Source organism: Gallus gallus, chromosome Z, assembly GCF_016699485.2.
Source record: "Gallus gallus isolate bGalGal1 chromosome Z, bGalGal1.mat.broiler.GRCg7b, whole genome shotgun sequence".
Lineage (NCBI taxonomy): Eukaryota > Metazoa > Chordata > Aves > Galliformes > Phasianidae > Gallus > Gallus gallus.
In genome coordinates, this window is record NC_052572.1 from 4387891 (window position 1) to 4401714 (window position 13824).

Genomic DNA, 13824 nt, shown 5'->3' on the forward strand with positions numbered 1-13824 from the left:
TTAACAGAGTAGCTCTTTGTAAACAGCTGAAAACAAATTTATCAACAAAACTCTGACAAGTAATCTCCACTTTGCCTATCGGTCACAGACAGGTGACAACAGAACCTAGTTTCAATATATTGGATATGCATACTATATGCTGTAATTGAAGGTATGAAAAAACTGAGAAGGCAGGCACTAATTTATGTACTGTTTCCTACTGCTGTCAGAAAAAAGGTCAAGAACGTGTCGAAAAGCTACTCCATAATAACAAATTCCTACAAATAACTGCAGTTTGAGCTTTGATATATACTACTATACAATCACTTCATTTCCAAAAACCAGACTATCTGTAGCTATTTTGTTCTATGCATTTCTAATATACTTCAGAAAAATCGGCAAAGAAACAGATGCACATTTAAAGTCTGAGTCTTCTTCCCTCACTTTTTATATCTGTAAAATCATAATGATGACTGAAAAAAAATAGTACATATAAATAATCTATAACAGTACATTTCTGGAGGTACAGAGAGAAACCAATTTTAGGAACATCACATTCAACTACAAAACTAAAAAAGCCAAGACAATCCAAAGCTGTATGTTAACGATGCTTATTATTTTGTAACTATGATAAGTACTGAACATCGTGATTTAGGATTTTAACCCAGTGCAGGAACAATTCTTAGTAGTGTTTCAATGTTTTGATTACAGTTCTATTGTGCTCTCCAGAGGAAAATAATAATAATAATAATTAAAAAAAAAAAATCCTTGATTTCTGAATAAGTAAACAACTATTTGGTTTCAAGGAGGAGTTTGACACATCCTCCTTTCGTCATGATTTGTAATGTAATGTACTTTTGTCACAGTAAGGCCCTCTAAAACAGCTAGTTCTAGAATTCTGTAGAAATTGTACAAAATATACTACAATACTGCTTTTCAGATCAATTAGTAATTTTGTTACATCTATTTTCCACTGTATTAACATTTTCTATATTGAATTTTAAATTATTATTTATTTTAATTCTCAGAATAGATCGTGCTTAAAGTTAGTACCTCTGATCTCACTGGGACTCCGGTCTATTATTTTCCACTTTCTCTTTCCCATACAGATGCATTACTCAGAAATTTTCTTAATTCTTACGAATATAAACATACTGAAAATTTTAAGAAATACTGTTTTCTCTATTTCAGTAGATCTGGCTGCAATGAACAAAACCATCAAAGTGTTGGTAATGTCTTCCAAAGCCACAATAGAATAATAGAATCATAGAATCATAGAAGGGTTTGGGTTGGAAGGAACCTTTAAGATTATCTAGCTCCAACCCCCTTTTATAGGCAGGGACACCTTCCTCTCGACCAGGTTGCTCACAGCCCCATCCAGTCTGTCACTGTTTCCAGGGAGGGGGCACCCACAGCCTCTCTAGGTAACCTGTGTCTCACAACCCTCACAGTAAAGAACTTCTTCCCGATATCCAGTCTGAGTCTACTCTCTTCCAGTTTTTTCAGCTATTTCCTCTCATCCTGTCACTATATGCCTTTCTAAAAGGTCCCTCCCCAGCTTCAGGTACTGGAAGGCCACTAAAGGTCCCTTCAGAGCCTTCTCCTCTCAAGGCTGAAGAGCACCAGCTCTCTCAGCCCATGCTCATAGGGGAGATGTTCCAGACCTTGGAGCAGTAGGCCAATGCTTCCTATTAGACTCACGGTCAATCCTTTGTTCCCCTAAATCTGAACTCACAATGCTGATGTCACTCCTTAAGTGTCTCACTATGATCTTATGTCTTGATCTTTTTAAACATCTACTTTTGAAGATATTATTTTTCTGGATATTTCAGAATAAAAAAACTGAAAAGCAAGAAATTAACGACATTGAATAATTTCTCTACTTAAACTGAGAGTATTCAGGAATACTGTTTTGAGAATGATATCTTGGTATGTATTCCTATGTATAACTTTTCTTTGCAAGAATGATATAATATAGTCACCAACATTAGATACTACATTGGAGATCTGCTTTGTAAACGGAAAGAAAAGATTAAAGATATTTCAATCCAGAAGTTTTCTGCTAAATTTACTTTCAAAACATTTTCAGCAATGAAGTGTAAACTTACTTGTTCATTTGCAAGGAAAGATTCACAAGCAGAGCACCTGTGCCAAGTTTTTAATAACTTATCTTTTATAAAATTACCAATCAACACAGGTACATCTCTTCTTGATGAGAGACAATTTTACCTACAGCTACACTGAAAGTACCACTGGATGACTGAAGGAACAATAAATCAAAAAGTTTTTAATCACTCACACTTAGAAAATCCTGTAATCTTCAACTGTTGCATGAATGATTGACTTCTGTAATCTCACTGCATCTATACCATATCATTTGTATGTACATAAACAGCTGCCACTGACAGATGCCTGCTGCTATCCTGCAGCAGAATATTTCACCTCAGTGGAAAAAAAATTCCATTTAAGGCACACACACTGCTTTTTAAAGACAACCATAAAGTCTGCAAGGCACGTACCTTTTCATAGTAAACTATTCCATATTCTTTATCATCACTCTTGACGCAACGGAATTCAATCATCAGGTACATAAAATTAGAACTTCGTTTTTCCCTCTGAGAAGAGAACCACCACAGATGTGTATCATATTAAAGAGTATCAATCTTCAGCATTCTCAGCACAGCAATTACTCTTTCTTTATGCCATAACTAATTAGATTATCAGCTGTTGAAACAATTATTCAGTTCATCATTTCATAGCGCTATTTGAGACTTTTCCTGACATCCTTACTTCTTTACATCCCTCTTTCACAAGGAACATTCAGAAATAAACAAATTACATTGTTTTCATCACTGGCTTGCAATTGAGGACCTAGAGGCCAGCAAAAAAGCAACAAAGAATAACCTTTTTTTTTTTTTTTTTTTTAATGGTTATACATAATTATGCATGTCAGTCAAAACCAAGAAAACAAGTCACGTTTCAGATGAAAGAATGAGAGGAACAAATAAAACTTGGACTAAGGTTAGATCTACTGTTCATTCACTTTCAGAGGAAGAATTGCTCATATATATATTTTTCAAATCTTTATTTAGTAAGTTTAGAACTTTAAAATTTTGATGGGAAAGCAAGAAATTATATGTAATCTTCACCATGTATTTGATTTCAAAAAACTATAACATTTAACAGCAAGCAACCCAAGCTTATTTAATGTATCAATATTGAGTTGGACTTGCCTGCACAGGCAAAGCAGTTCTGTACTTAAGGCACAGGTCTAGGAATAAAGGATGCTGAATTTTATGTATTATAACAGAGAGAGAGCAAGACAATATCCATTTCTAATGTGGGAAGGGTTGAATTCTCAGAAAGACTAGTAAATGGTTATATACATATATTACAAAAGAATCTGAATACTAAAGGACTTACTGTAAGAAAGACAAATTCTCAGAGCACAAAACAGAAAACAAGGGAGTTTTGTTGTGCAAGGTGAGAATAATCAGTGGCTTTACTTAGTGAGCCTTAACACCATATTCAGGTGCTGGAGTTATTTTGAGGTCTATTTTGTTCATGACTGTATTTTAAATTCATTCAAATCTTAAAAGTATTTTTCCTCAACACCTGAAAAATCAAAAACAATAAAGCTGAATAGGTTAAAAGCCAAGGAACAGCCTGTATGGCCAAATAAGTTTCCCATCACAACTTAAATCCTAGAATTAAGTTAGCCAAACCCATCAACATGTGTCCCAAGCTCTCACAAATCATTTATAAATATGAGTCACTTGACATTGACAACTAAGATAGCTTTCTATTTATTAATTGCCCAAGTCACATTCAAATTAGAAGTGTAAAGAATTACTTTTTTCTTTTATCATATACATCATCAAATCAGTTGAAGAAAAGTAGGACAAGTTCGCCTCCTAAGTGAGGAGTCCACATTAGCAAGATGTAAAGAAAAAAGGCAAAACAGTATAACTCTGATGTAAAATGACCTACCTCATTGATCATTTCTATTTCTCTAAAGGTCAGTCTGTCCAGCCAGTCCACTTTCACCATGTGACCTTGTCGATGAGACTTCGTGAGCTGCAGAGACAAACACAACAACTTAATTTTTAACAAGTAACAACAAGAATATCGATTTTGCAGAGGCATTAATACATGAAATGCTTGGGCATACAGTAGATCTTTGTAAGCAGCTAAGCCATGACATAATACTAATATCTCAAAAAATCATGGCAAAGACAAAAGCACGTTACAAGCATGAGATCTTTAAACACATCAAACGTTAAAAAATAGGAACCTGTTTTGCAAGCAGTCACATAACAGAAACACTATTTTTTGAGTCGTTTTCATATAGTGTAACTTACCAAATCAAACAAAATAAAGGTATTTCATTCCAAGCTGAATGAACTGTGCCTTTGCTAGTTCCACAAAAGCAAGTTCACAAACTGAGATTTAGAAATTAATGTCAGTGAAGATACAGAGTTTGTTCTCCCTTTCTTTTTAGGCATCTGAAACCCGTAATCCAGAAAGCCTAGAAAGGTGAAGAAAGGGAGAAGTCTCTCTGTTTAGTTGCTATTTCCCAAGGTACAAGGAAGCTGCCACTCTACCCACCTACTCACCAGTACTCCACTTCCTTGCCTCTCAAAGAACATTCTCACCTACCAAAATCTTCAGATTCTTCAAACTTTCATATACTTAGAGCTAAAGAGCATGGTTGGAAGGACTCTAGAAATTGTACAGTCTCAAAGCAGGGTAACTGACTGCAGGTTGCACAAGACATTGTATAGTCAGGTTATAAACATCAACAAAGACAGACTTCACAATCTCTCTCAGCAATGTGTTCCTATTTTTGATCATCCTCACAGCAAAAAGTTTCTCACATATTTAAATGGAACTTCCTGTGTTTCAATTTGCACCCAAAGTCTGGCTTTGTCTTTCCTTCCTCCTGTAAGGAGTCTGTATGTGTCAGTTGCTTGTGCCTTCTTTTCCCTAAACAACATAGTTCTTAAGCCCACCTTGAATGATAGATGCTCAAAGCCCCAACTTATCCTTGCAGTCCTTCACTGGACTCACCCCAGTACAGTCATCTCTTTTTCTCACTGGAAGGCCATAACTGGACTCTGCACTTCAGATACATCTCATCAGTGCCACAATCCCTTCACCTGCTACCACTGCTGCCTAATATGGCCCAGGACACTGCTGCAGCCCTGCTTCACTGCAAAGGCAGAAGACCTCGTAAAACATTTTCGAAGCCTCTCCAAAGTTCCTTTACAGCATGCATCAACCAGTACACACTTAATTAGTTTACCATAGGCTTATTCCTCCAGCCTGCTAAGGCCCCTCTGAACAATAACATAACCATCCAGTCTATCATCTGCTTGGGAGCTTTGTATTACCTCTGAATCTGCAGAAGATGTACTCAGGCACAACACCCATGTCATCAAGGACATGTTAAAAAGCACTGGGACCAGAACTGTTCTCTACAGCACACTGTTGATGGCTGGCATCTGGTTAGATTTCATGCTGCTACTGTTAAACCTCTGCTCCTGACATTTCTGCCAGCTTTCCTTTCACCTCTCTGTCTATTTAGTTTCTACTACAATAATTTGTTACAAAACAATGTATCAAAGGACTTGCTAAAGTCAAGATATCCATTGCTCTCCCTTGTCCAGGAAAGCAGTAATTTTTAAAATATACTTTCCTTAGAAGTCAGTGAAGCTTACAGAACCACAGAAAAAATCAGGCAAGAGGAGAACTCTCAGGAGGTTATTCATTCAGTCCATTTGTCCTGCTCCAGAATGGGTTAGCCTTGATTCTTGACATGATGGCATTGTGTACCAGAACTGTACTCAAAGTTTGATACAAAACTTGCCTTTGACTCATATATACATTTCATAATATAATATGTATTTCATAATATTTCATAATATGTTCCATTGGAAGAGAATCAACAGCATGCAACCCAGATTATTTGAGGCAGGCTGGATATCATCATTTAATGCCTTTGTAAATGTCCTATCTGCTTCACAAAAAATTTCTACTCATCCTCAACTAATGAAGTTCCTTGCACTTACACATCCCTCATTGCAACCACTTCTAAATTACATTCATTTTTCCCCCTTAACTAACAAAAGTACTCTTCTTACCCAATGTAGCTCCATTTTTAATCACCCTATACCAGCACTTCTGAATATCACACATACACGTCCAGCACTCACATAGGCTTATGATAGCACTTGCCAAAACCTTGGCTAAAAAGACAATATATATATATATATATATATATATATATATATTTAAATAGCTTTGTCAATTTTTAGTTTCACTGTGCTAGGGAAATAAGTAATTCTCTGTGTTTTACTGGAAAAGTATTAGCCTCAAATCTTCACAAATTTCTTTCAACAAGAAAAAAATAAGTCAAAACATCATGGAGCTATGCCAGCATGCAAGACTCTGAAGATCTGTAGGTGAATATATACTTGAAGAACTTCTCTCTTAAATTAATACTTAAAGTTTAAAATGAGAGTATCTTCAAAGAAAGAGATATTAATCTTCTGCTACTAAATAAGATGTATCTCTTTAAATGCTATCTCACTGTCATAATTAGATAATTTCTTTCATCTAGCAGAAGGAGTAAAGGAAATTAATGGATCAAAAAGAACTTGGAGTAACTTTTGGTTATGTGGAATAAAATAATCTATCACACACAAAAGATTAATTTCCTATAATAACAAACGCCATCCACAGATACATACAAAATTCAGAGGGATATCAAGAATAAGGAAAAAGAAGTTAGCTTCTAGATAGAGAAAACATCCTTAACCAAGCTCTTCTCTAGTTATTTACTACTATCTGTAGGACTATTTGGCATCTGGTATCAGCCGTTAAGAAGTACCATGACACAGTTACAAATCATAAGTCTTTCCAATAGATAAACATGAAAAACCACCCCCAAAAAGTAATCAAGCGCAAAAAAATTCAAGCAATCTCATCTTGTATTTAATTTGTCCTACTATTCTTAAGTACATTTAATATACCTTCCTACATGGCATCAACAGCTGGCATTTAGTAACTGATGAGCAGGTAAGAGAAAGAACTGAAGCAGATTATATTAAAACAACAACTACTTAGGAATGACACATCACAAGCATCTCTTCTGCTATGGAAACAGCTGTGCAAATGAAAGCTCTTGCAGACACTACCCAGAAACTTTGGTTTGGTATGGTACGGTCACTTCTGCACAACAAACATGAAAATGAAGACCTACACTAATATCTTTCTCAGAGACCCACTAGCTACATCACATATCCATGTAATAAACTATTAAAAAAAAGTCCTGATCGGTATGGGCTGTTTACAGAGCCTCTGTCCCCACAGGGGTTTTACTCCACTGCCACAAAAGACAAGGCTTGCAGAAAGCTTTGCACAGATACATTTAAGCAGAACAAGAATATGCAATTACCCATACACAAGAGAAATTTAAGTTTGTGCCTGTGAAATTTATCAAAACCTTAAGATCTTCTCCTACTCTTACTCTTTTCAAACACAAACCCTGTTTTCTTTAGAATGTTATTCAAAACACTAGCTGTTACTTTGAACTCTCAACAAAAATCATTATTTAGTTATGCAAGTATATCACTTCTATACCTTCCTGAAAAAGCTGTTCCTTTGCATCACAAAGTTCTTGTGGTTCAAAGCTATCCTTGAACGTTTACAGCAACCTACTTCCTACAACTCTGAAAATATTTATAATGAGTTCTGCATTATAAATTCAAGGTGATATAGACTAAAATAGACCGTAAATGTAAGTTAGTTTATTACTATTATTAATCTCTACCTGAAGAATGAACATATTTACAGAACTGGATGTTTCTTTCTCACAGAGCTTTAAAAAAGGTGAAGACGAAAACTAGGCAACCAAAATTAAGATGAAAGTATGCTGATAAAGAGCTGAGATATCTTGGAAGCTTAGTAAAGCTCATCTGAAGACTGTGATCAGCTACTTAAGCAGTTCAAGAACTAAAGTCTACTGAATTCCAGAAGTAGTATTAACGGCAAAAATACAGTCTGCCAACTAGCTAGGAGGAAAAAATATTCATATCAACAGCCACACATGATCTAAAGTTAAAGCTAAACTAGTTAGTTTTTGTAGGTCTACTAAAACTCTTTCTAATGCATAGGCAAGGCATACATTTTTGAACGCTACATCAGGCAGTCTTCCATTCCAAAGGATGGCCAGAGGGAAGGAAACTTGACTTGCCTTCACAAGCTGCTCTTAGGAGCTATTCCACCTGAACTAGGTAAGAGTTTAGGCTCCAAGCATCATCAAGTTACATTTGTATTTTCATTCTTTACAAAGAATTAGGATTTTAAGCTGCTATAACAGAATGTCAGATACATTAAAAGTTTCTTATACCACCATAGGTATTCATGGCCTATTTCAAGGAACATACGTGTGGCAAACAAGTTTATTTGTTTATTTTAGTAAGTCGGAGTAAATTCTCTGACTTATCAAAGCAACTAAAGGCAGATAATTTTCATGTGAAAAAACACCATTGAAAGTTTGTCTTCATTAAAACCTCTCTTCATTCCACTGCAACGATAGTGCAAGCTTTCCATGCACATCTTAAAGGTTGGTATTCCATTACCTTTGCCAAGCGGCTCATTTGATCTTCAGAGACTGTGCTGCTGGTTCTCCCAGGAGTTCTGGTAGGTTCCGAGCCATCAGCTTCCACATTGGGCCAGACTTTCAAATCATGCATTCCTTGACGAAACATACTACAGGGAAAAATGCAGTATTGTTTCAGTAAATTGAAATCAGGAATCGAAGTACAGAAGCAGCTGCAAGAAAATGAACAATTTCCTTTTGCTAAACCTACAAACACACAATGCCATGCACAACATAACTAACTGCAGAAGTGCCTAGAGCTTTATGCCTTGCCTGGCCTTCATTTTCACTGGCACATGAGGTTTAGAAGAAACAAATCTGAGATAACGTACTTGGCAAATGGAAGAAAAATGGATAATTCCCGAAGTCAATGGGGTGGTACAAACATGAACTGAGAAGAGAGCTTGACCTTCATACTTTTTTATTATTTGTAATGAAGCAGAAAAATTCCTCTGGACTTGCAAATTACAGTATTGACTTTAGATCTGCCTGACAAAAAAATTAACTAAAAAACGGCATAAGCTTCATGTGAAGGTCAACTGATAAAAGCAGTTTTCTCAACTGAAAAAAGCCCACAACTTTCACCATACCATTTTCTCCATCTATGCCTGAAATTGAATTGGTAATTGAAACTGTGCAGCGAGCAGAACTTTGAAACAAAACTTACTACACCTCTCTCCTGTAGATCTTGCATCCCTTGCATATTTTCATTCAGCCCTTTACAAAAGTGCTCCAGGAAATCAAATGCATTATTTCTGCCAATAAGAGGGCACCAACTGACTAAGAACTTCAGGCAAATACAACTAGAAGGAACACTCAGAAGTCACACACCTGAAAATAAAAGACACTGACTATAGAAGAGTCAGCTAATCTTAAAACCACATATTGCTGTGTAGAAAGTATAATACTACTCTGCAACTAGGTTATCAGTTTACAAGCCAATAGAAAATTCTGAAATATTTATTTCTGTCTGAACCCCTCCCCAGAATACTGGAAATAAAGGCAAATTCTGTCCAGTACAATTTTCTACTCTAAGACAACATCAATCTTTCTGTCAAAGCAAGATTGTTAACGATAGAAAATTAACCTCTCCCTACACACATTTTCTACATTCAGCATCACTACGACGAATTTCCTAAAGCTAGCCTAAACCTGCCCTGGTTCAGCTTAGCCTTATTACTTCATATTCACTGACAAAGGGATTTACTCCATTTTCAAACACTGCCTACATGCTAGAAAAGTTCTTGTGGTCTTTTCTTCAGCCCCAGTTTTACTTACCTCTACTCCATCACACCTATTTGCTAGATGTTCAATATCTACGCCCTCAGACTCTCAATTGTGAGAAACTTATCTGAAATTAGTTGCATAGAACTGGACACAGCTCAGAACAGCAGAAAAGCAGTTCTGGAACACATTTCAAAAGACCAGCAGGATACAATATTGTCCCTGACGCGTATTGTTTATAAATTCATGTTTTTTGGATACTTCAATTAATGCAAAACTTAAGATACACTCTAAAACAAAAATCATTTCCTCAGCTTTCCTGGGTAGAAGCTGGCTGTTCTTTTGACTACGATCAATTATACAGAGTATCAGCACCTCATATTTAAATTGTATCATGTGTTCTTTTTTTCAGACTCCTTTGTACTTGGTTAATATCCTTTTCATGCATTGCCACCTTCCAGTTAACTTGTAATTCTTCCCAGCTCCCTGCTATCTACTTTGATTTACTGATCACACTCTCTACTGGATCATACAGATTATTAATATCAAGTAAGATGGTTTCTTGAATTACATTTTGCTCCTTATGGATAACGCTGTTTTAAGGGTCCAACTGCAAGTTAACTTAAAGAAATTAAGTAATTGGCACTGGAATTCATGCATTACAAAAGTAAAGAAGAAAGTTATTTCAGCATTTGCTTAAATGAAAGCTTACATTTAAAAAAAAAAAAAAAAGCACTTCCAATTGCACCTTACTATTCACAAGTGAGCTTTAAGCTTGTATCATGAAAGAAAAAGCAGTATACCCATATTTCCCAAAGAGCGAGACCGTTGTTCCTCCCACAGGAACTGCTTTACCAGGCCCATACACATCCCAGATGGTTAGAGCCACCTGAGCATTGCGAGGCAAGTCTGGATATTTCACAGGCAGTTTCAGCCATTCATTCCAGCTGCAAGGAAATACTTCATATTAGTCATGAAACCTCAGAATTCAAGTTACCCTATAGTAGTTTACAGAATCTACGTTCTCCTTAAATTATGCACTTTAAAGGGCACATTAACATCCGCCTATGGGCTTTAATTATTCAAACATTTAAGCGTTGTTTTCAGTCATTACATGCACGTATGATTAAAAGGCCAGCAAGGGAAAAAAAATCTTTGTCCAGTGCACAGCAAAAAAGTGTGCTATTTCAGGCTGCAAAACTTACTTAATTACTGATCCATGCCCAAAAACACAATAATAGTATTATTACTTACTCTTTACACAGAAAGATCAATTCTGTACTGCCAGGGCAATACTTAACTATACAGAGACTCACAGAAAAATAGGTTACTTGAAGAAAACAGGAAAGATGCTTTAGGATTTCTTTTGGTTTTCTATGCAAACAAAGGACATATAAAATTACTTCTTTAACTAGAAGCCTCAAGAATTAACAGATAAATGGAATAAAAGGTAGTGACTTACTTCCATCTTGTGCTAAACGCTTTGTAGGAAGTTCTAACTGGAAGAGCGAGAGGCTTCCCTTCTGCAAACACCTGACAAGTTACATACAAGTCAGAACAAGTCTCTTGATACAGTCCTGAGAACTTTAGCATTGGATCTTCCAAGAGAGCTTTATAACTCTTCTGTTCTCTTTTCCCTTCCAGACTTCCTCTGCATAAAAACAAAACAAAAACAAAAAAAAAAAGGAAGAAAAACGACAAAAGTTATTTTTTTTACTTCACACTGAAAATTTTATTTCCATTACTTATATTTAGACAATTTGAAACGCAGATACCTCTGTTTTGAATAACTAGCAAGTAGTGAAATCCAAATATCCAAAAGAAATTCAACATTTGAAAAAAATACACACAACTCACTACAATACTGATTTAGGGGCAAAAGAGAAGCAGAAAATGGAAGAATTACTCACTTGAGATAAGATAACTTCTAGTAAAACTTGTAGATTCTTAGACTGCATCATATAAGGTACACTAAACAAGGCAACAGTGAGATGATACACAATGCAATCATTAAAAGAAATACTAATTATAAACAAGAAAACATGAGCATATACTTGCTTGAAAAAAGGAAAATGAAAAAAGGATAGGGAGTCTTATTTTGAAACTGTGAAATCTGAAGTGTATGATTGGTTTTGGATGCCAAAAATCAAAATATTCAAACCAAACTTGATTAAAGCTCTATAATAACGCGTAGAATACTAGTGCTAGATTTAATAGGCCTCAAGTATACAGTGATGAAAGACAAAGCTGCACCTATCTCAGAAGTCTTTTCCAACCTTAATGATTCTGTGATACTGCAATATTAAATATCTGACTGTGGATGCACATAAAAAAAAAGGAATCACAGTGTTTGTGCAGACAGGAGCAATGCACCTTTCAGCAAACAAGAATCTTTCAGAAATAGAAAAAAGAGTAGATGAAGAAGTTTCTTATAAGAAACGAGCACAGTACATTCTAGGAAGATGCAAACTCTGCACTTAAAAAAAAAAAAAGCTATATTTTTGTTAGACAGTATCAGTTAGCAAAGAGGTCAGGTACACACCTGAACTTAGTTGTTATTCTCTATTCAAATGAAACCTAAATAAGCCCAATATCAGGTTTCCTTGAGTTACTCTTCAAAAGCAGTGCAACATACATCAGTGTAGCTACATTAGCTGTAAATTTTAGGACAAGCCACATCTGTCCCACATGAATTTATACATCCCACTGGTGTGATGTGAGGGAAAACAAACATATCAAAAAAAAAAAAAAAAAAAAAAAACCTTTAAAAAATATGTACCAGCAAATACATCAGCATGTGTAAATGTGAGGCTGAACAGCATGCCTAACCTTCCCCAAAACACATTTATGTGTGCCAGCAGCTGGGCCTGCCTAGGAAGATCCTATGAGCAGCTTGCACACAAGTGAGAGGGAAGAAATGCCCTCAGCTTTTCTCCATCCCTTAACGCTGAGCTGTGCCACCAGCGGCTGAAAGGTTACCTGAGACATTAAGGCTGAACTGAATTAACCTGTGTCTTACAGCACTACAGGACCTAAGGCCACGGATATGTCAGCGTTCAGATCAGCCTGCAGCAGGCCCCGGCCCTGCTAAACCGCGGTGCCCTCTGCATGGCTCCGACACCCGACGGAGCTCCCGGAGCGGCGTCACACCGACCCCCACCTCAGACAGCACACGGGGGGGTGGCCCAGCCACCTCCGAGCCGGCGGGGGCCGGGCTCCTTCCCGCACACCACCGTGGCCACCCCACACACCCCCAGCCGTCCGGAGCGGAGCAGGGGAACGACGAAGCCCCCACCCCTCTCACTCACATCTTCAGCTGCACGTTCATGTCCAGGTCGCAGCTATACACATAGTACAGCTTCTCGGTCTCGCCCATGATGACCGCAAACCCAGTACCCCCCCAGCGGCAGCCAAACCCCGCGCCACAACAGCCCGCGGGGTAGATCACGGGCCCGCCGCTCGGGCCCCCTGCTTTTGCGCATGCGCCGGCGCCGCCATTTTGCTTAAGGGAGGAAAGAGCGGGTATTCATCCACCCTACCCTATACCAAAATGGCCGCCAGCCTGACGTTAACCCGGAGGCGGTCCCAAGATGGCTGCGCCCATGTTGCCCTCACCAGCATGGCTGCCCCCATGTGTACGGCACGCAAGATGGCCGCTTCCACAGGAGGAATGGCAAGATGGCTGGTAGTAGGCAGCATCTTGCTGCGAGATGGCTACCTGTCCCATTTCTGAAGCAATGTGACTGAGGACATCCAGTGCAGTTTTCCAACAGGAGCCCCCAGCAGCACTGGATTTCCCCCTTCTTTCTCCTCAGGCTATGATTCTCTAGACTGCAGCACAACTGGGACAGTGAAAGAAAATTTCCATTGTAACACCAAATCTTTCTGCAAACCCAAGGATGCTGCTTTCTGACAGGGGAGGGATGATCTACACAGGGCACCTGTGTTTTGCTAGG

At 37.5% G+C, this 13824-nt stretch overlaps 1 protein-coding gene across 6 annotated transcripts in view; it reads right to left on the reverse strand.

Annotated features, from left to right (window-relative positions):
- Positions 1 to 13338, reverse strand: part of PIK3C3 (phosphatidylinositol 3-kinase catalytic subunit type 3) — a 69437-nt gene extending 56099 nt beyond the window's left edge. For all 6 annotated transcript variants that reach the window (XR_003072332.3, XM_040656095.2, XM_003642902.6 and 3 more), the window contains exons 1-6: positions 13177 to 13338; positions 11331 to 11519; positions 10672 to 10815; positions 8625 to 8754; positions 3970 to 4056; positions 2499 to 2594 (exon numbers count right to left, since the gene is read on the reverse strand). Coding sequence is in view for 5 of the 6 variants with exons in the window: in XM_040656095.2 (XP_040512029.1) it covers positions 2499 to 2594; positions 3970 to 4056; positions 8625 to 8754; positions 10672 to 10815; positions 11331 to 11519; positions 13177 to 13244 (714 nt within the window). In the remaining variant the exon portion in view is untranslated. The remainder of the gene's footprint in view (positions 1 to 2498; positions 2595 to 3969; positions 4057 to 8624; positions 8755 to 10671; positions 10816 to 11330; positions 11520 to 13176) is intronic.
- Between the last annotated feature and the right edge of the window lie 486 nt (positions 13339 to 13824).